This window comes from Acomys minous (genome assembly GCF_964271855.1).
Source record: "Acomys minous genome assembly, chromosome: 2".
Taxonomy (NCBI): domain Eukaryota; kingdom Metazoa; phylum Chordata; class Mammalia; order Rodentia; family Muridae; genus Acomys; species Acomys minous.
The window spans coordinates 45,668,597-45,691,585 of record NC_140484.1 but is presented as its reverse complement, the minus strand read 5'-3'; the positions used below and the strand labels follow the sequence as shown (position 1 = coordinate 45,691,585).

General features: G+C 37.2%; 1 protein-coding gene across 1 annotated transcript; it reads left to right on the top strand.

The window, feature by feature from the left end:
• Nucleotides 1-531: 531 nt before the first annotated feature.
• LOC311609409 (uncharacterized protein) lies at nucleotides 532-22,900 on the top strand (the record flags this gene model as incomplete). The annotated part of the gene is made up of 3 exons (XM_084802501.1): nucleotides 532-1,459; nucleotides 18,148-18,193; nucleotides 21,949-22,900. The coding sequence occupies 3 exons, from the start codon at nucleotides 532-534 to the stop codon at nucleotides 22,898-22,900; spliced, it is 1,926 nt and encodes a 641-aa protein (XP_084658627.1).
• Between the last annotated feature and the right edge of the window lie 89 nt (nucleotides 22,901-22,989).

The following is a 22,989-nucleotide window of genomic DNA, read 5'->3' as shown; positions in this document are numbered from 1 at the left end:
CTGTATTTATACCACTTTAAAAAGTTATTTATTTTATTATTGAGATTATAATTACAGTATTTACCACTCCTTTTTCTCTCCTCCAAATCCTTGCCCTTTTTCAGACTCATGGTTTCTTTTTTCATGAAGTGTTCATATATTAATTATATCATTATATTATTATTAAATATAATACCCATTCTGATTGTTATAATATCTGTTTTATATCTCTCTCCCACCTCTACTGCTCCTCTGCCTGCTTACAAGTTCCCTTCCTACATACAAGTATTTTTTGAAGAACCTATGCAATATTCTCTGTAGTAACTTACACTCTCATGTAGTAACTTACTTAACCACAAAAAATATACAGGCTCTCTCCAGTTCTATTTTCTCTATATCCTCTGCACAACTATCCTTTAAAAAATATTTGTTCTAAACTGAATGAGGTAATAAATCATTGTATGTTTTACGAAAACAAAAATATTTTTTGTTTATCATTCTCTTCCTTTAATTCTCATTTCTATAGGACATCTACTGACTCTGAGATACTTGATGGAGAATTGTACCAAAGTGAGAGAGTTCATTCTCCTGGGACTAACTGATGACCCAAGCCTGCAGGTCCCCCTCTTCGTTGCGTTCACACTCATTTATCTCACTGATGTGGTTGGAAACCTGGGGATAATAATGTTGGTTCTTATGGACTCTCACCTGCACACACCCATGTACTTTTTCCTCTGTAACCTGTCTTTTGTAGACTTGGGTTACTCCTCAGCTGTCACGCCCACAGTCATGTCTGAATTTTTCATAGTCTCCAAAGTGGTCTCCTACAATGCCTGTGCTGCACAGATGTTCTTTTTTACAGGGTTTGCTACTGGGGAAAATTATCTCTTAGCATCAATGGCCTATGACCGCTATGTAGCAGTGTGTAAGCCTCTGCACTACTCCACCAGGATGACAACAAGTGTTTGTATTTTTCTGAACGTTGGCTGTTATATCTGTGGTTTCTTGAATGCTATTTTTCATGTTGGGGTCATATTCAGCCTCTCTTTTTGTAAATCCAATGTGGTCCATCACTTTTTCTGTGATATCCCAGCAGTACTGGCTCTATCTTGTTCTGATACACATCTTAGCGAAGTGATTCTTGTTTTTCTGTCAACCTTCAATGTCTTCTTTGCTCTTCTGATTATCTTAGTTTCTTATCTTTTCATATTTATTGCTGTCTTGAAGATGAAGTCAGATAAAGGACTCCAAAAAGCCTTGTCCACCTGTGCCTCCCACCTCACTGTAGTCTTTGTATTTTATAGCACTGTCATTTTCATGTACTTACAACCCAGTTCCAGTCATTCCATGGATGCAGATAAAATAGCATCTATGTTCTACACTATGATCATCCCCACACTAAACCCTTTGGTTTACAGCCTGAGGAACAAAGAAGTCAAAAACTCATTCAAGAAAGTAGTTGAGAAGGTCAAGTTTTTATGTAAGATTCAGATTTCACATTGAAAATAATTTTTATTGCCCTTCCATATTCTTTGTGTATTAGTTAGATTTAAGCTCTACAATGCACATAGATTGCTGCGTAACACACTCATATCTTCAGACGCCTATTTTTTTCATTTCTTATTAATTTATTCTTGTTACATCTCAATGGTTATCCCATCCCTTGTATCCTCCCATTCTTCCCTCCCTCCCATTTCCCCCTTACTCCCCTCCCCTATGACTGTGACTGAGGGGGAATTCCTCCCCCTTTATATGCTCACAGGGTATCAAGTCTCTTCTTGGTAACCTGCTGTCCTTCCTCTGAGTGCCACCAGGTCTCCCCCTCCAGGGGACATGGTCAAAGGTGAGGCACCAGAGTGCGTGAGAAAGTAATATCCCACTCTCCACTCTACTGTGGAGAGTGTTCTGTCCATTGGCTAGATCTGGGTAGGGGTTTAAAGTTTTACAGCCTGTATTGTCCTTGGCTGGTGCCTTAGTTTGAGCGGGACCCCTGTGCCCAAATCTGCCTATCATAATGTTCCACTTGTAGGTTTCTAGGACCCTCTGGATCCTTCTACTTTGCTATTCTCCCATGCTTCTCTCATCTAGAGTCCCAATAGGATGTCCTCCCCTTTTTCCCAGTTTTCTGATAAGTGAAGGCTTTCATAGGACATGCCCCTTGGGCTAGTATGCAGATATAAGTGAGTATATACCATTTGAATCTTTCTGCTTCTGGGTTAACTCACACATTATGACCATTTCTACCTCAATCCATTTGTCCACAAATTTCGGGAATTCCTTGTTTTTAATAGCTGAGTAGTATTCCATAGTGTATATGTACCACAGTCTCTTTATCCATTCTTCTACTGAGGGACACTTAGGCTGTTTCTATGTTCTGGCTATTATGAATAAGGCTGCTTTGAACATGGTTGAGCAAATTTTCTTGTTGTGTGCTGGAGCATCTTCTGGGTATATTCCAAGGAGTGGAATAGCTGGGTCTTGAGGAAGCCCTATTCCAAGTTTTCTGAGATAGCACCAGATAGAGTTCCAAAGTGGCTGTACTAGTTTGCATTCCCACCAGCAATCAAGGAGTATTCCTCTTTCTCCACATCCTCGCCAGCACGTGGTGTCGCTTGAATTTTTGATCTTAGCCATTCTGATGGGTATAAGATGGAATCTCAGAGTTGTTTTGATTTGCATTTCCCTGATGACTAAGGAGGTTGAGCATTTCTTTAAGTGTTTCTCAGCCATTTGATATTCCTCTGTTGAGAATTCTGTTTAGTTCCAAGCCCCATTTCTCAATTGGGTTATTTGGTTTGGTGGTGTTTAATTTTTTGAGTTCTTTATATATTTTGGATATTAGACCTTTGTCAGATGTAGGATTGGTGAAGATCTTTTCCCAGTCTGTAGGCTGTCACTTTGTTCTCTTGACAGTATTTCCTGTCTTACAGAAGCTTCTCAGCCTCATGAGATCCCATTTTTAAATTGCTGACATTAAGGCCTGGGTTGCTGGTGTTCTGTTCAGGAAGTTGTCTCCTGTGCCAATATGTTCCAGGCTCTTCCCCAGTTTTTGTTCTAACTGACTTAGTGTCTCTGGTTTTAAGTTGAGGTCTTTGATCCATTTGGATTTGAGTTTTGTGCAAGGTTACAAATATAGAACCAGTTGCATTTATTTTACACATACATAGACCTCCAGTTAGACTAGCACCATTTGTTGAAGATGCTATCCTTTTTCCATTGAATGGATTTGGCTTCTTTGTCAAAAATCAAGTGACCATATGTCTGTGGATTCATATCTGGGTCTTCGATTTGATTCCACTTATCAACCAGCCTGTTGCTATGCCAGTACCATGCTGTTTTAATTACTATTGCTTTATAGTACAGTTTGAGATCAGGTATGGAGATTCCTTTTGAGGATCTTTTATTGTACAAGATTGTTTTAGCTATTCTGGGTTTTTTGTTTTTCCATATGAAGTTCAGAATTGAACTTTCAATGTCTTTAAAAATTGTGTAGGTATTTTGATAGGGATTGCATTGAATCTGTAGATTGCTTTTGGTAAGATGGCCATTTTTACTATGTTAATTCTCATGATCCATGAGAAAGGAAGACCATTCCATCTTCTCATGTCATCTTCAATCTTTTTCTTCAGAGTTTTGAAATTTTTTTCAAACAAGTCCTTCACTTGCTTGGTTAGAGTAACTCCTAAACATTTTATATTGCTTGTGGCTAATGTGAAGGGTGTAGTTTTCCTAATTTCTTCCTCTGCAGGCTTGTCATTTGTGTATAGAAAGACTATAGACTTTTTTGAGTTAATTTTGTATCCAGCCAATTTGCTGAAGGTGTTTATCAGCTGTAGGAGTTCTCTGGTGGAATTTTGAGGGTCACTTATGAACACTATCATATCATCTGCAAATAGGGATAATTTGACTTCCTCCTTTCCCATTTGGATACCTTTGACCTCCTTTTGTTTTCTTATTGCTCTGGCTAGAACTTCGAGTACTATATTGAAGAGATATGGAGAGAGTGGGCAGCCTTGCCTTGTTCCCAATTTCAGAGGAATTTCCTTGAGTATCTCACCATTTACTTTGATTTTGGCTATTGGCTTGTTGTATATAGCCTTTATTATGTTGAGGAAAGTGCCTTGTATTCCCGATCTCTCTAAAACTTTAAACATGGGTGGGTGTTGAATTTTATCAAATGCTTTCTCTGCATCTAAGTAGATGATCATGTGATTTTTTATTTCCAGTTTGTTTATATGGTGGATTACATTGATGGATTTCTGTATATTAAACCATCCCTGCATGCCTGGAATGAAGCCTCCTCAGTCATGAAGAATGTTATCTTTGATGTGTTCTTGTATTCGTTTTGCAAGTACTCTATTGAGTATTTTTGCGTCGATGTTCATAAGAGAAATTGGTCTGAAATTCTCTTTCTTTGTTGAGTCTTTGTGAGGTTTAGGTATCAATGAGACTATGGCCTCATGGTAATGTTCCATCTATTTCTATCTTTTGGAGTAGCTTGAAGAGTATCAGTATTATCTCACCCTTGAAGTTCTGGTAGAATTCTGCACTGAAACCATCTTGCCCTGAGCTTTTTTTTGGTTGGGAGACTATCAATGATTGCTTCTATTTCTGTAGGGGAAATGGGACTATTTAGCTTGTTTATCTGCTCTTCACTCAACTTTGGCAAGTGAAATTGATCAAGAAAATCGTCCATTTCCCTTAGATTTTCAAATTTTGTGGCATATATGCCTTCAAAGTAGGATCTTATGATTCTTTCTATTTCTTCTTTGTCTGTTGTTTTGTCTCCCTTTTCATTTCTGATTTTGTTGATTTCAATACTGTCTCTCTGTCTTATAATTAGTTTGGCTAATGGTTTTTCTATCTTGTTGATTTTCTCAAAGAACCAGCTCTTGGTTTTGTTGATTCTTACGATTGTTTTCTTAGTTTTTAATTTGTTAATTTCAACCCTGAGTTTGATTATTTCCAGACGTCTACTTCTTTTGGCTGTTTCTGCTTCTTTTTTTCCCCTAGGGCTTCCAGTTGTGTCGTTAAGATGCTTATGTGCAATGTTTCCAATTTCTTTTTAAAGGCACCTAGTGCTATGAATTTTCCTCTTAGTACTGCTTTCAATGTATCCCACAAATTTGGGTATGTTGTTCCTTCATTTTCATTGAATTTCAGAAACTCCTTGATTTCTTTCTTTATTTCTTCCCTGACCCAGGTGTCATTTAGCAGAGAGTTGTTTAGTTTTCACATACGTGTAGGTTTTTTGTTATTTCTGTTATTATTGAATTGCAGCCTAAGCCCATGGTAATCTGATAGGATACAAGGTATTATTTCAATCCTCTTGTATCTGTTGAGGCCTGCTTTGTGCCCTACAATGTGATCAATTTTGGAGAAGGTTACATGGGGTGCAGAGAAGAAGGTATATTCCTTCTTGTTTGTGTGAAAGGTTCTATAAATATCTGTTAGATCCATCTGATTCATGGCATTGGTTAATGATGTTATTTCTCGGCTTAGTTTCTGTTTCAATGACTTATCCTTCAGTGAGAGTGGGGTGTTGAAGTCTCCCACTATTATTATGTGGGGATCGATGTTTGGTTTAACCTTTTTAATAGATCTTTTACAAATGTGGGTGCCCTTGTATTGGGAGCATATATGTTCAGAATTGTGATGTCATCTTGGTTGACTTTACCTTTGATGAGTATGAAGTGTCCGTCCTCATCCCTTTTGATTCATTTTGGTTGAAAGTCTATTTTGTTCTATATTAAAATGGCTATGCCTCCTTGCTTCTTGTGACTATTTGCTTGGAATAGTTTTTTCCAACCTTTTATCCTGTCGTTGTGGGTGAGATGTGTTTCTTGAATGCAGAAGAATATTGGATCATGCTTATGCACCCATTCAGTTAGTCTGTGTCTTTTTATTGGAGAATTGAGACCATTGACATTGAGAGATATTAATGACCAGTGACTGTTAAGAGTCTTAATTTTGATGTTGGTTCCAGTCGAGCGTTTGTGTAGTTGTGTTTTTGCCATGGTATAGTTATCTATTTCCTGAGTAGTTTTGGTTGTAGCTTGACCCTTTGGGATGGAGTTTTCCTTCTAGTACCTTCTGTAAAGCTGGATTTGTGGACAGGTACTGTTTGAATTTGGTTTTGTCATGGACTATTTTCTTTTCTCTGTCATTTCTTATTGATTGTTTTGCTGGGTAAAGTAGTCTGGCCTGGCATCTGTGGTCTCTTAGGGTTTGCAGGATCTCTGTCCAGGCCCTTCTGGCTTTGATGGTCTCTGCTGAGAAGTCGGGTGTAATTCTGATAGGTTTGCCATTAAATGTTATTTGGCCCTTTTCTCTTGCAGCTTTTAATATTTTTTCTTTGTTCTGTATGTTTTGTGTTTTTATTATTATGTGATGGGCAGTTTTTCTTTTCTGGCCACTTCTATTTGGTGTTCTGTAGGCCTCTTGTATGTTTATAGGTGTCTCTTTCTTTAGATTGGGGAAATTTTCTTCTATGATTTTGTTGAGAATATTTTCTGGGCCTTGGAGTCTGATATCTCCTCTTTCTTCAATGCTTATTATCCTCAGATTTCTTCTTTTCATGGTCTCCTTGATTTCTTGGATGTTTTGTGTCAAGAGTTTTCCAGATTTGGCATTTTCTTTAATGGTTGCTTCAAGACCTATGATTGTATCTTCTAGACTTGAGATTCGTTCTTCCATCTCTTGGATTCTATTAGAAAAGCTCACCTCTGTGTTGCTCACCTTCTTCTCTGAGGTCTCACTTTTTAGTTTTTCTTCTGTCTGTGTGTATATCATTGAATCCATTTTCATCTTCAGATCTTGAACTGATTTTTTTTTATTTCTTTCATCTGATTGTTTGTATATTCCTGTGTTTCTTCAATTGCCTCTTTATAGGTCATCAGAGCTTGAACCGTTTTATTTACTTCTCTCATCTGGTTGTTTGCATTTCCTGAAAAATTTCCAGTTACACTCCATGTGCTTCTTTTATGTCTCTCACCTGTTTGGTTGCGTCTTCTTGCATTTGATTACTAATTTTATTTGTTTCCTCCATTTATAATCCTCATTACTAAGGATTGGAGGTCATTTTCTTGTATTTCCGTTGTGTTTGAGTTCTCTGGGTTGTTTTCTTTGGGAAAACTGGAAACTGGAGACACCATGTTGTTTTGGTGGTTTTTGCATATGCTTTTACGCTGTACTTTAGACATCTTGCCATCTCTGTTTTTGTTGTGTAGCTTCCAGAGTTGGATGGAGGGAGTCTGATGATAGATTCACTTGTTTTCTCATGATTTCCCTGGGCTGGAAGCTTTGATGCTTCACTGGTGCAGATGGCAGGAGGCTAGCCCTGTCGTGTTGGACTCTCACAGCAGTGATCCTCAGCTCCCCTGTACTGTGGGTCCTCCAATCGTTCTGGGTTTCTGAATGAGCATTGGGTCAGGCAAAAGTATCCACAGCATTTCAGGTCCCCTGCCAAGTCCACCCAGGGACACTGGGCCTGAACCACACGCCGAGCTCAGCTAGATTCTCAGGGCCCGAACTGTCTGCTGAGCTCAGCTAGGGACTCTGGGCCCAAAATGCTCACAGAATCCAGCCAGAATTTTTGGGCTGGGACTGTGCACCAAGCTCAGCTAGGGGCTTTTGGCCCAAGGCGCATGCTGTGGTCAGCTAGAGACTCAGGGCCCGGACCGTCCACCAAGCTCAGCCAGGAATTCTGGATTCAAACTGCACAGTGTGTCCAACCAGAGTCTTAGAGCCGGGACTGTGCCAAAAGCTCAGCTAGAGTATCTGGGACCAACCTATCCACCAAGAACAGTTAGGGACTCTGGCCCCAAACTGCATGCCGAGCTCTGCCCTAGTCTCCAGGGTGGAATTGTGCACTGAGCTCAGCCAGGTACTCTGGACCCACACTGCACGCTGAATTCAGGCCAGGACTCTGGGTCTAAACTGCGTGGAGAGTCCAGCCAGAGTCTCAGGGCCACTGAGCCTGTGTGCAAAGCTCAGCTAGAGTCTCTGGGCCCAAACTGCCCTGCAAGTCGAGCTAGGGACTCTGGTCTGAATCTGTGTGCTGCACTCAGCCTGAGTCAGAGCAGTAGAACTGCACACTGAGCTGAGCTAATGGAACAGCCTGCATCACAGCAGGGGAGCTGCCACTGAGCTGAGCTAGTGTCTCCATGGCACTGCGCACTGAGCTAAACTTGGTACTCTGGGGCTGAACTGTCTGCCAAGTCCAGTTTGTGTCTCAAGGCACCGCGTGACCGAAATCCTGCCCAAAGTCCCCTCTCCCGCAGCAACTCCTACCCGACCACCACACCAATCGCGTCTGCTGGAGGGCTCCAAGCTGCAAACCTCAGCCACTGTTGCTGCTGTCACTGTTACCACTGCTGCTGCCGCCGCTGCTCCAATCCAAGAAAATTCGGGGACCTCAGTGTTTCTGGTTCAGAAATCTGTGCAATTCCCTGAATTGTTTACTGGAGCTTCTAAACACGGTCCACACTGCTCGCCGCCATCTTGGATCTCTTCAGACATCTATTTTATATTAAAGTATTTGCAAATTTATAACATACATAAATGAGAAAAGCCAAGAAAATTTCTAAGAAATGCTGGCATTTGCTTGTCATGTCTTGGTATATGTAGATACATAAATATGCATATATTTTAAGAGTGTGTGTGTGTGTGTGTGTGTGTTCTGAACATATACAGACTTGAGTGGGAAATTTGGAATGTAGCTAGATTTCAATAGAAAGAGTTTAAATAATTGATTTGATTTTTATAACATAAACTTTCTTTTTTTCTTCTTTTTGAATTTTTCCTTATTTTTATGACTTGATATTTCTGTTAATTTTAGAACTGAATAATGTTAGGTTGGATATACTACATCTACTCATGTATTGAAATATATTTTTTTATTTCTTCCAAAGTTTGGCATTTACTAATAAAGCTCTCATAAACATGATAATGGCTGACTTATTATTTCTTCAACCTCTCTGGTTGTGTTTTTGGTTTACATTTTGATAACACAATCTGCATGAGAAAGAAGGTTCCCCCAAGAGACCCATTTTTCTTAGTCCCCAAGAAGATCCTCAGGAGAGCTAGCCCTCTTATCCAGAACTGAATTCAGTGTACAGGATACCTCTTGAGAGTGGCAGAAGAACTCATCCATTTTAATGTTTTTATTAACCCATCAGTGGGAAACACAAGGCCCTGCAGTTTTTCAGCGGATATCTTCCATGCATCCTCACCACTGGATGTGGAGACTTGGAGTGAGGATGAGTTCTGTACACATAAGGTAATTTCAGTGGGGCCTCCAGAAATGAAAGACACAGAGCACCAGACTAATTAAACAAACTATGAATATAAGAGTCATTTAATTTTGGCCAGTGACCAAGAGCTAATTCTTCAGAGTCTCTTGGTGTCAAAGCTCATGGATACAGCTTTTTAAAAAGACAACCCTCCAAATCCACAGTTACATCAGTGTTAGGTGACAGTCAGAGTCAGAGTAAGAATGCAACATTTTATTTGGCATAAAATAGAATTTTATAAAGGACATAGCAAATAATTTTGATTTAAACATTTACTTTGGCAAATATGTATAGGCCATGGTCAGGGTCATGTAAGTCCCAAATGTGTTGTTAAGGCAGATGTGGTTGTTGAGGGAACAGGGTGGAGGATTGAGAAGTGTCTTACTAGACTCAAGCTGGAGCCAGGAAGAGTTGGTGTGACTTTAGTCACATCATTGACTCAACTTATTTTCTTTTTTTTTCCTTTTTTTATTAATTTATTCTTGTTACATCTCAATGGTTATCCCATCCCTTGTATCCTCCCATTCTTCCCTCCCTCCCATTTCCCCCTTATTCCCCTCCCCTATGACTGTTCCTGAGGGGGATTATCTCCCCCTGTATATGCTCATAGGGTATCAAGTCTGTTCATAGCAGCCTTATTCATAATAGCCAGAACATGGAAACAGCCTAAGTGTCCATCAATAGAAGAATGGATAAAGAAACTGTGGTACATATACACTATGGAATACTATTCAGCTATTAAAAACAAGGAATTCCCGAAATTTGTGGATAAATGGATTGAGGTAGAAATGATGATAATGAGTGAGTTAACCCAGAAGCAGAAAGACTCAAATGGATATACTCACTTATATCTGCATACTAGCCCAAGGGGCATGTCCCATGAAAGCCTTCACTTACCAGGAAACTGAGACAGAGGGGAGGACATCCTATTGGGACTCTAGATGAGAGAAGCATGGGAGAATGGCAAAGTAGAAGGATCCAGAGGGTCCTAGAAACCTACAAGTAGAACATTATGATAGGCAGATTTGGGCCCAGGGGTCCCGCTCAAACTAAGGCACCAGCCAAGGACAATACAGGCGGTAAACCTTAAACCCCTACCCAGATCTAGCCAATGGACAGAACACTCTCCACAGTAGAGTGGAGAGTGGGATATGACTTTCTCACATACTCTGGTGCCTCACCTTTGACCATGTCCCCTGGAGGGGGAGACCTGGTGGCACTCAGAGGAAGGACAGCAGGTTACCAAGAAGACTCACCTTATTTTCATACTCTCAAGATAGAGAATCTATGCCACATCCTGGCATGAATCTTGTTTTTATATGTTTTTATTATTTTTTTATTTTTACATATACATTTATATTATTACACATATATACAATAAATTACCTACAGCAAGAAGAACCATAAAACAATCAGGAATTATATAAAATGTTACATTCTTAACGTTGTGGCTATTTGTATTTCACAGCCTTGACATCGTTCCTATCTTGGTGCATCTAAAATTCTGAATGTAAATCTTTATCTATCATATCTCATCATTATCAACTTAAAACATCTATTAAACCTAAAACCATCTTACCCCCTAAACAACTAAGTTTAATTGTAAAACTAAACTATCTGGCCTTCAATCCCACCAGAGACTTGAGAATTCAAATTTAAAAGTATTCTTCACACACATTATATTATTTCTACTGTAATTTGAAGTATTATACCCATATAACTCAATTATCATACAATGTTTACTTCCAGTACTTTGAAAGTATGATTGCAGGTTGTTTAGGATAAATAAGTTGTACAAGTTAATTGTTAGTTGTTCAAATCATGGTCATATAATTACTAATCTATTTTTATCTCAATAATATACATTTTAGGTGCAACAGATAGATATGATTCTATAAAAAGATAAGGTAAAATAGTTAGATAACGTCTTTAAAAAACTCAGCGGCATACAGAATATGACATTTAAAAATGTTTTTGATGTTTTAAAGATTCATTGACAAAGAGACAGGTTGGCTCCTGGCAACACCCAGTCTACCTCAAAGAGGATGATGAGTACCAAAGAACCTCCTTATGGAGATGGCTTGTTTTTATATTTTTATTGACGGCGTCAAAATAACATACCAAAATTCAAAGTCTTGGTTTTAGTCTCCAAATCTAAATTCTGAGTAAATCTCAAAACTGTAGTCTGCAAGGACTATATGACTTCAGAACTATCAGCATGCTGATCATTTTCTACTACATTTTTCTCTGTCTTTACATAATCTTTTAATAATGATCTTTGAACAGGGCAAGCATATTTACAATTTACAAAGCTAAAGCTTTTTTTTAAACAATTCATTCGATGGTGAAGATTTAGCCCATTCTGCCTTTTGATGTTTGTGAATGATACCAGGAAGATACTTATTTAACTTAGATACTGACTTCAACTTGTTGAGACAAGATAAAAAGAAAAAATATTAGCGGTAGTTCAATTTCTAAAAATTGGGCAGCTACTTTACATATTCCATAGCAGTTTGTTTACTTCCCAAATAGTAAGTAGGTATTTCCATTTATTTAAACCCTCACCAATACTTGTCAACTTTTACTCTTAACAGTAGATACTTTAAGAAGTGTGAAATAACATGTATGTGCAGTTTTTTTTCAATACCCTAGGTGTATGTTTCTAATTGTAAGTATGTTCTCCTAGATCTATTGATTATATGTTGGTCTTTTGAGAAATGCCTATTTTAAATATTTATTTTTTATGCTACAGAGATGTGGAAAGAAGGTCCATATTTTGGTTATTGTTGATATTTGTGCTATAATTCCTATCAACACTCTGTATCCTCTGCCCTTCCAAGGCTTATGTATTGAAGTCTTGATTCTTTGTTTTTGGCCCTGTTGGGAGGGGATATATAGTTTAGTAGGTGAAAATTGGTGGAAGCAAATTAGGCACACTACTAAAGGGGACATAGGCATCACATTCCCTTTTCTTGTCCACCTTTGCTTTCTTGTTGCCACCAAGCAATTTTTTTCTCTGCTAGGTTTACTCTAGAATGATATATTATTTCACTATAGATCCAAAGGTCATGTGGACAATTGACCAGGCACTGATATTCCTGAGATCTTAAGTAGAAAAAGGTATTTTTTAATAATCTATTTTCTCTGGTATTTTTTCAGAGTAATAGAAATCTGAGTAGTGTAAGCTTGTTTCTCATGTCTCTACTTTCATACCTAGGAAAATTATTGCAAACAATACAAAATACAAAATACAATACAATACAAAATATTTGTTTTAATTTGTTTTGCAATATACTAAGTACTTTAGTAAACATATAATGACGTGAACACTCTTACTGTTATACTAAAATGTGCACTAAAAAGAATTAAATTAGTAAATTTTGTCACATACTTATGTTATTTAAATTTTTAAATTTAATCTTTGAAATATATATATATATATATATATATATATATATATATATATATACAGTGTGTCTTGATCATAGCTTTCCCTTATTATACCCCTCCAACTCTATGCAAGACTCATATGACATATAAAGAGAATCTGATGCCATGCATATTCCATATCTCCACATGACAACATAAGAGAGACAAGGAGAAGAAAGGAGACGAGAAGGAGAAGTAAAGAGGAGGGAAAAAGAAGGGTAGTGTAAAGGAATGGATATGATCAAACTATACAATAGACTTCCATGTTTAATTTATCATCACCATACAATATAAGTAGGAGAATCTTAATGTTTGTAATATTTGACTTGGATATGCAGCAATTTTTTTGTGTTGTAACTTGTGAAGTAGTAAGTTTACCACAGATGTTCATATCTGTACTTGTGAGTGTGTTGAGCTGCCATCCATCCTGCATGGCAGAGAGAGTAAGAAAACAATTATGATATGGAGCCATGCCAGGATCGGTGGCTTATGTCTGTAATCCCAATACTCAGGGAGGCAGAGGCAGGTGGATCTCTGTGAGTTTGACATGAGCAAGGTCTACACGGTGAGTCCAGGACAGCCAAGGCTACACAGTGAAACCCTTTCTTGAAAAACAAAACAAAACAAAACAAAACAAAAAAGATATGGAGCCAAAAAAATCTGGCCTAATAGTAAAGATCATAGCATTTGAGGTTCTCATCTTTGATTTCTTTTTATAACTAGCTAGCTGCTTTTCTTCTGAAATATATTTGCAGTTTTGTTTTGTTACAGTTTATTTGTGCATAGGCTAGCAATATCAAGGAGAAAAAAAATGCCCTTATCATATCACAAGCTATTCTGTACTGGAAAAGAAGCTGAAAGTTTTTTTGCTTTTTGTTTCCTGGTACAGGTGTGAATGGTATGACTCCAAAGTACTCTACAGATTTTTTAATCCTTTTTTCTTTTATTATTTATTTAATAACTCTGCAGCCTTTACCCTCATCTCCTCCCAGTCTCATGCTTTATGCTCTCCTCCTCTCATTGCCCCTTTCCTTCTTCTCAGAGAAGGAGTGTTCCCCAAAGGGTACCAACCCACCCATGCATCTCAAATTGCAGCAGGAATAAGCTCATCCTCTTCCACTGAGGCCTGACAAGGCAGCCCACCTAGGGGAAAGGTATCCAAAGGCAGACATTGGAGTCAGAAAGCCTCTACTCCTATCTTTAGGGAACCCACATGTTGATCAAACCGCACATCTGCTGCTATGTGAAGGGGGTCCAGGGTCCAGACCATGCATTCTCATTAATTGGTGGTTCAGTCTCAGTGGAAAGCTTTATAGGTGGATTTGTGCCCCCTCTCTCCACTGGAAGTCCAACCTGGCTGCAGGAGGTTGTTATCTCAGGATCCTAAACCCCTGCTACTAAGAGTCTCAGCCAGAGGAGGGCCAAAGGAAGGATACCTGAACCTCACTTAGAAGAGGAAATAAAATAGACATCTAAAGTAGATGGAAAGAGTAAACTGGGTGGATGAGGAGATGCAGAGGGGAATAGAGATGGGAGTCAGATTTGTGAGGAAAGAAGGGGTCTGCACAAGGACTAGGAGAGAGAATGGAAGCTGACAGGAGGAATATCTGGGACAAGAGAGGCTCCCGGGAGTCTAAAGGGGTGACCCAATAGTATATATTAATGAATACACAACATGTTTCTGTTGGCTTGTAGTGGAGGAGAGGGAGAAAAATGCAAGATCCTCCAATTGCACAAAATTGCCCTATTTGTGTTTCCAGCATTAATAGCACAAAGAGTAATAGTAAAAACAGATTTTAACAGGGTATTTTTAAAACCTGAATGACCTGGATTCAGTGGTTATGTCTTTTAAAATTCATTTTGTTGTACATAGGTTAAGATAAGTTCTTAATTCTCCAAGCTTATATTTATAAATTAACAACACGAATCTTGTGAAACTGGGATAATAATATCTACCTCAGATTAACCAATAACCAAAACACACTTTTCATATAGAAGAAGTGATCAAAATCACTGTATCACATTCCTAAGCCAAAAATACTTTAACAAGAATGAAAACACAGTGGTCAGGCCCACTGCTAAGAATTTGCCAAAAGTGGAACTTCAGTGATCCTATCTATCCCCTGAAGCTGTCTTTTATTTGTCTTATTCCTATTCCAGAGATAAGTCCTAGGCTATGCCCCCTCTTGGCAGCAGTCCTTGTCTATCATGATCATATATTATTCCACGTGGACCACCAGGACCTAGATCATTGTGCTTAATATCCTTGGAGTCATCATCTCTGTCTCTGGTTTCTTGCTTTCTTACAGCTCTCATTTTTAACATATACATTTATTTTATTACATATGAATAAAAAAGTTACATACAGCAGGGAGAATCATGAGACAATCATGAGTTATATAAATGTTACATTCATAGTGATTTGGCTATTTGTATTTGTCAAACTTGAAGTAAACAGCTTTCCTATCCTGTTGTGTCTAAATTTCTGAATGAAATTCAAAATCTATCATATCTTATCTCTAGTAACTTAAACTTTTTATCTTGATCTAAAAATATCCCTTCACCAACTAAACTTGGTTGTAAAACTCAATGATCTGTTTTTCAACCCCTCTCAGGGACTTGAGAAGGAATAAAATATAAATGCCGGAGTGAACCGAAAGTGCAGGTTAGCAGATTCCAACATGAAAAAAATGACTGAGACAGTTTACGGCCCAAACAGTCTCACCCAACACTGTGTATAACATTGGTGCATTATCATTGGCCTTCTAGCCCAACATCTCTGCCAGACTCATTCTCAAGGCAGGAACTACTGAGGACTTGCTTAGCCTGTCTTTCCAGAGTTTGGCTGTTGACTATGCCTGCATCTAGTCTTGCCCATTTTTAGGCAGAATTCTGTCTGTGGCAGAATGAGGACATTTTGCCTGGAGGCTTGTTTGCAACCTTCGAAGCCAACTCCATAAGGAGGTTATTTCATGCTCATCATCTTCTTTGAGGTCATCTGGGTGTTGCCAGGAGTTAACTTGTCTTGTTGTCAAAGAATCTTCAGAATAATAAAAAACATCTTTAAATGCCATATTCTGTGGGTCTCTGAGGCTTTTGAAGACCTTATTTAACAATTTTACCTTATATATCTATAGAATCATATGTATCTGTTAGATTTAAGACATATACTCTTGTGCTAAAATCAGACTAGCATTTGGCATGGCCATGATTTTCTCACAATTCTCATTTTTCTTCCATATTTAAATGTGCTTCCAAAATTAAGCTTCTTTGAACTTGTTCAGAGAATTTGAAAGTTTGCCTCTAACACCTCTGGGATTGATGAAATATTCTATTACTTTTCTAAACCACTTAAGAAGTCTTTCTGCTTGTTTTTATTTTTATTTTTTTGAAAAAGAATGTCATGAGGTAAATTACCAATGGAAAACTGATGATAGTTTGGATAGAGAATTATTCTCTGGTTGTCAGGATCCCTAACTCTTCTTGGTGATTTTGGTCCGTGAGGAGGGAAATCAGGATATTCTCAATACCTTTGTTCACACACACACACACACACACACACACACACACACACACACACACACACACACAAATGAGACAGGTGATATTGAACTTCTGCTTGTGGTGTCATGGGACAAGGAGTAGTTTTCTTCTCTTTAAATCTTCTAAGTGTTTTTTCTTTGCTTGTGGATTCATCTGTTCAGTCTTGGCTTCAAATTCTGGCCTAGGTTCATATTCAAGAAAGGATTCTTCTCTCATCTCTTTTATGCCATGAGTCACAGGATGTGCATCACAGGAACTACTCTTTGCATTCTTTCACACAAGTTCAAGAAAAAGCTGCCATCCATCCTTGCTGCACTTTTACTTCATCTTCTTATTCTTCACCAGTTCTGATTCAGAATCACTACACGCCTCATCTACATAACAATACAGATCATTGTAAACATGAAATTATTTTCACAGATCTTTCAGGAATCAGAGCAAAGTTTTGCATATACTTCCCACCTAGACAGCAAACCCATCCCTTATACAATCTACAACCACTCAAGGTTGCATGAACATCTACATTTCAAATTTTGGTATGATGTTCACTGAAGTTTAGAGACAACACATCCACTCCACCATTGACTTTGGAGGAATCGCTGATGTAAAACCTGTGTGAGTATTCTGAAGCTTTATTCAACAAAGTATAATATTGCCTCACAAACTCTCACCCCATAATTAGTGGCTTTTCCTTAGCCCACTTCTTTATGGCACAATGTCAAATGCTTGCAGAAAAGGCAGCGCATCACATGCCTTCACTCTCACTGGAACAGGTAGCTGGTAAGAACAACTCTGCCACAACAATCTTGACACCAAGCACAGGCACCTGATGGTTTCTGTGAGCCATGGGGCAGAGAAAAAAAATCCATGTTGGAAATTTCTTGGCATTATCTTGTGTAGGAAGAACATCTGCTTTGAGTTCATGTGTATGACATTTATGTTCTGTCTGGAAGACAACATTTTATGGCATCCCTTCTTTGCTTTAGTTCTCAGATTCTTTCTGCTTTTCCTCAAGACAGTCCCAGAAATTTGGGTGAGTGAGGAGAGATGAACATTGCACCTAAACTCAGCACACACGACCACTTCTTCTCAGAGTTTAGGGAAGTTATGAGACTCTTAACCACTACTCACAGCAAATGGAAGGATCTCTGACTAAGATTTGGAGCAGCATGTGTCTATGAATTTAAACATAAATATTTAGGAAGAAATTTGATAACATGACAGTTTCACAAAACAATTGTAGATTTCCCTCAGGGTAAATGACCTTTCTAGGCATTTTAAAAATTACTAGATTTACAAAATCAAGCATAAACTTTCCTCCAACAACAGCAATCAGGCTTCAGTATTGTAATATTCAGGGCTCAATATTTGGGTAATAATATTCATATTGTTTCTATCCAGAAGCATACATAGGACCTTCCACCAGTAATTTCTAGAATTAGTTTAATTTATAAAATAAATCCTATATAGTATAAAATGTCTTTAAAATACATTGTATCAGGTTCAATAATGGCTTGTCAAAACACATATGTTAATTTATGAAACCTTTCAATAAAACTCTTTGTGCATCCCAAAGCTATAGAGTTGTAAGACAATCATTTTTAATCTTTTTAAGAGACTGAAAAATTTCCAAGATTATATGTGTGTATTTTAAAGATTATTACATGTGTCCTTATACAGTAGAGTAAGAAAGAATGAACCACACATAAAAGAGGAGTTGACTGTGAGACCAGATAAACAACATGGAAGTAATGGGACCACAAGTTATGGAATATTACCAGTTACTGTAGGAGGGAAGAAGCAAAACACAATACTCCCTAGAACATACAGGGAGACATTGTTTTTAATAATTTCATAGACTTCAGCCATGTGAAACTTGAGATTTTGCATTTCTGGATTCTAGACATGACAGATAAAAATATATATCATTTCAAGCCTCCAGGTTTACAGTAATTCATTAGAGCAGCTTTAGAAGGCTAGCACAAACACTCACTTGGCTTCTTATCTGTAATAAACTCATATATATATATATATATATATATATATATATATATGTTATATATTATGTATTAAAGAGAATTTCCAAGTGAGTTCATCAGTTTCTGGGAATTGATTTGTAAAAATGTTTTTTATTATTTAATTCAAGATACATTGCCTTAGATAATATTAAATTTTTTTCTTGCTAAAGTCAATTTTTTAGTGTGATTATTTCCTCATGTTTGTATTTTTTCAGTGGTACACATCTTGTTGACATACTATTATTAACAGTATTTGATCATATTGTTCTTGCAAGGCTGATCTAGTGATTACCTGGAAAAAATTTGGAAAAAACCAGTTATCATGGAATTGGAATGGAAAGTTATCAAGGAGATGCCCAGAAGAATTGATTTAGGTGACCATGGACATGTTATCCTGACCATTATTGGGATACGATTTCCTAAAGCTGCACACTAGAAAGTGAGATATTTCTGTATGCAAATTATGCATCAATTATTAAAAAAGAAAAGTAATAAGAAATTGTGCACAATAAAAATAACCAGTTGAATCTCCACAGACAGCTTAATTGTTTCTACCCCATAGGATTAGGAAGTTTAGACACTCTCATAGAACACTCTCTAGAGGTCTCAAGGTCTCTAGGATTTTCCCCCTCAGATCTCCTTGTATTGGCCTCTAATTGTAATGTAACTCATGATGCCACTTTAGGAGGAACAGGCTGTATGCCATGCTTCATTGGCCGTTAGATATTTATCTGAGTGACAATAAATCTTAGCATCTATAAGACATCTGTTAACTGAGGATTTCCTAAGAGTTTTCAATTACGATCTAGGGAAAAGTGATAAAATCAAATTGATTGACTTTTGAGAAATAATCTCTTCAAGAGAAGTTTTGTAGAACTGCCTTACATACATTGTGAATGGCATGAGAGACGAAATCTTACATTTATGAAGCAAATTAGGAGGAAGTAGGAAGTTCTACCAGCCAACCAAGAATTAATGGAGTTTTAAACTTTAATACTTGCAAATGCTGTTTCCTTTCTCATTCCCTGTATTGGAGAGTATGGGGCCTTTGACCACTACCTGAGAGGGAGCTTCTCTCACAGTACTTGTGCCATGTTCCAAGGCTGATTGGGGGATTTCAGAATGCTATTGTGGACTGGCTGTTCTCTCCTAGGAAACTGGTAAGATTTGATTCTCCATGAAAGTTTATTATTGTTGTATTTAAAACCCCCCAACAAAGCAACTACATTCTCTATAAGTTATTCTAAAAGAAAACTAGATGATTTCAATAGGCTTTCAAAATCTGAGGTAATGTGAAAAATTCCATCATATGGAACATACATATTCTTATGGTACATCAAGCTTATGTCTCAGTAAGGATGAACAAACCCCAAAACATATGATGTACTAGGTGTTAGGTTATAGCCTCATATTGCGAACTATGTTATTGCTTCTTATTTGAGGAAAGCAACAAACAAAGATAATAGCTAATCCTTAAACATGAAGAACACTTTTTTCACAAGAAAAGTCCTTAATGGATTCAACAGTTTCCAATTTGCTTTATCCTTTACCCCATGATCTCATGCTAATTCACTTGACTACACCTACACATGTTGGCAGTGATATGAACAAAAACATAGGCTTTTAATTATGTTGATGATAGCCTGAACAACTCTGAATCTTGACTCTTTTTAAAAACAGGGTATATAAATTTTAGGTTACTATAAGTTCCAATTTTCAACTTCCTAAAAGTGAAGAATGAAAATACTTTTTTGTACCTCCTCCAGACATAGACACTGGGACATACAGATACATATTTACATAAAGTCTTTATTACTGGCTGTAGAGCTAAGTATATTCTAATGTGATCATGTCTTTATTAAAGCTAGAAAACAATGTTTGATTCAGGCTTATAAATTAAAATTTGAGGATGAAAAGTTAAGGAATAGTAGTTAGAAATTTATGGATATCTTGAAAAGCTTCAATTATAATCAATAAATATAACATACTATTACTACATGAGAAGAGACATAAATATAATAACATACAAGATGAAATTTACCACCAAAGTAAATTTGTGAGCCAAGGACATCCCATAAACTAGGAACATTCCAACTTACATGCTCTAGTTTGGCTCAGGTATGCCACCGATGAGAGTTGGGATGATTATTAAAATTAATTATTCATATCAAAAGTAGAATACAGACTCATCTAGAATTGTGGAGTCATCAGTCACATTTGTGGAATAAGAACAGACTGAAAACACTAGAAAGCTTAGACAACCCCAGTGGCTCTAGTGTCCCATAAGAACAATTTGGAGAGAGACATTTATTTTCATTTAATGAGCTTTTAAAAAAAACAGTATTAAAATTAAGTATATTTGATCATATTATTTCCATCTCCTAGGTCCTTCCAGGTTACTGAAAGATATTTTAAGATGGCAAATATTTACAATCAAAATCTTGTGTGTTAGCAACTAGTTTGATCTAGTTATAAACACAACACTTTGGGAACACAACTGTAACACAGTAGACGACACTTATCTAGCTATGTGGAGCACACATCTATTGCCTTTTACATATTATCTGTTTAAATTTCAGAGTATCACCTCTAACCAAGTCTTATTACTATCTTTATTATTTAGATAAAAATATACACTCAGAGGTTTTGATGAGGATCAGCAACTCCTAGATAGCAAATGTCAGATCTTATAGCCATCTTCTCCAGTAAAACATGTTCCATATCTGTATTTTATGACAGAACTTCAGTAAGAATTTTCCCCTCACTTCATTTATCGTACCACAATGCATAGAGATGTAAAAGGATAATTCCAGAGTCCACCTTGTATTATCTTTAGCCTAGCCAAAAGGTTATGCTTTAACCCAGAGTCTTGTCAATGTGTCTTTATGTTAAGAGGCATAAAATGAATGTATGTGTGAGGTAAAGTGCAATTTAGAGCTTCTTAATGAATTCATGGCACATTTGTAGCTTTACTTCTATCTTCTTTTCTTTTCCTTTCTTGTTTACTTAATAAGAAGTGAACACTTAGTGGACAGAATAAATTGCTACCTGTGCAATCACTCAGTACAATATGAAACTCTAAAAAATAAAGAGTGAACCATAGTAGACACTGTACATTGACATAAATTCAGTTGACCATTAAAATTAGAAATGATTCAGAATAGATTAAAGATTGATTTGAATTCCAGGCATAAATAGACAAATTATATTTGTGTAAATATGAATAAATGACTCAAACTCTTAAGCTTCATAATTTATATTATTAGAACAGGAAAATGAACATAAAACTCTGCTGAGAGGAAACAATGAATACTCCATAAATGTTTTATGACAGCTATTGACAGATGAGAAACATGTGTTTGAATGAAAGAAAAATTCATTAGAAGATAGATTTACCTAGAAAATCATTTGATTAGATTATTAAACTGTTTACCATTTAGCAAATATACCCATAAAATTTAAATTAGGCAGAACATTGGAACACAGATTCAGTACCTTGTAGACATATATATATATATATATATATATATATATATATATATATATATATATATATATATATAAAATTCACAATAATTTCTTTCAAGGTTATGCTTTTCTAGACAATATCAAAGTGCATGTTCTTGATAATATGAGGTGTAATTTAACTTCTTTATCTTTTTGTAACTTTTGACAGTTTGATACAGAGCATCCACTGATTCTCTGGTAACCTTGATGGAGAACAGGACAGAAGTGACACACTTCCTTCTGTTGGGACTCACCGATGACCCAGGCCTACAGCTTCCCCTCTTCATCACCTTCCTCCTCATTTACACCATCACCCTAGTGGGGAACCTGGGGATGATCCTGCTGATTGTCCTGGACACTCATCTCCACACGCCCATGTACATTTTCCTTGGCAATCTATCACTGGTAGACCTTTGTTACTCTTCAGGTGTTACTCCAAAAGTCATGGCTGGGTTTCTGGTAGGAGACAAAGCCATGTCCTACAATGACTGTGCTGCTCAGATGTTCTTTGTTACAGGCTTTGCTACTGTGGAAAATTACTTGTTGTCCTTAATGGCCTATGATCGCTATGCAGCAGTGTGCAAACCCCTGCACTATGCCACCACCATGACTACAGGTATGTGTGCATGGATGATTGCAGGGTGCTATGCCTGTGGCTTCATTAATGCCTGTATCTATACTGGGGATGCATTTGGTCTCTCTTTCTGTAAGGCCAATGTGGTTCATCATTTTTTCTGTGATATTCCAGCAGTCATGGTTCTCTCATGCTCTGATAAACATGTGAATGAGCTGATTCTTGTTTGTGTAGCCAGCTTCAATATATTTTTTGCTCTCATAATCATCTTAGTATCCTATCTAATGATTTTTATCACAATTCTAAAGATGCACTCAACTACAGGACATCATAAGGCCATTTCCACCTGTGTCTCTCATTTCACTGCTGTTTTTATTTTCTATGGCACAGTAATTTTCATGTACTTGCAGCCTAGCTCCAGTCATACCATGGACACTGACAAAACTGTGTCTGTGTTCTATACCATGGTTATCCCCATGCTGAACCCTCTGGTGTACAGTCTAAGGAACAAGGAAGTCAAGAGTGCATTCAGAAAGATTGTTTTCAGAGCAAGATGACACTATATTGATTTTATACATTTCATATATACAATGTCTTCATTCTTTTCTCTTACATCTTTTTCAATGTATCAGATTTGATTTGTTAT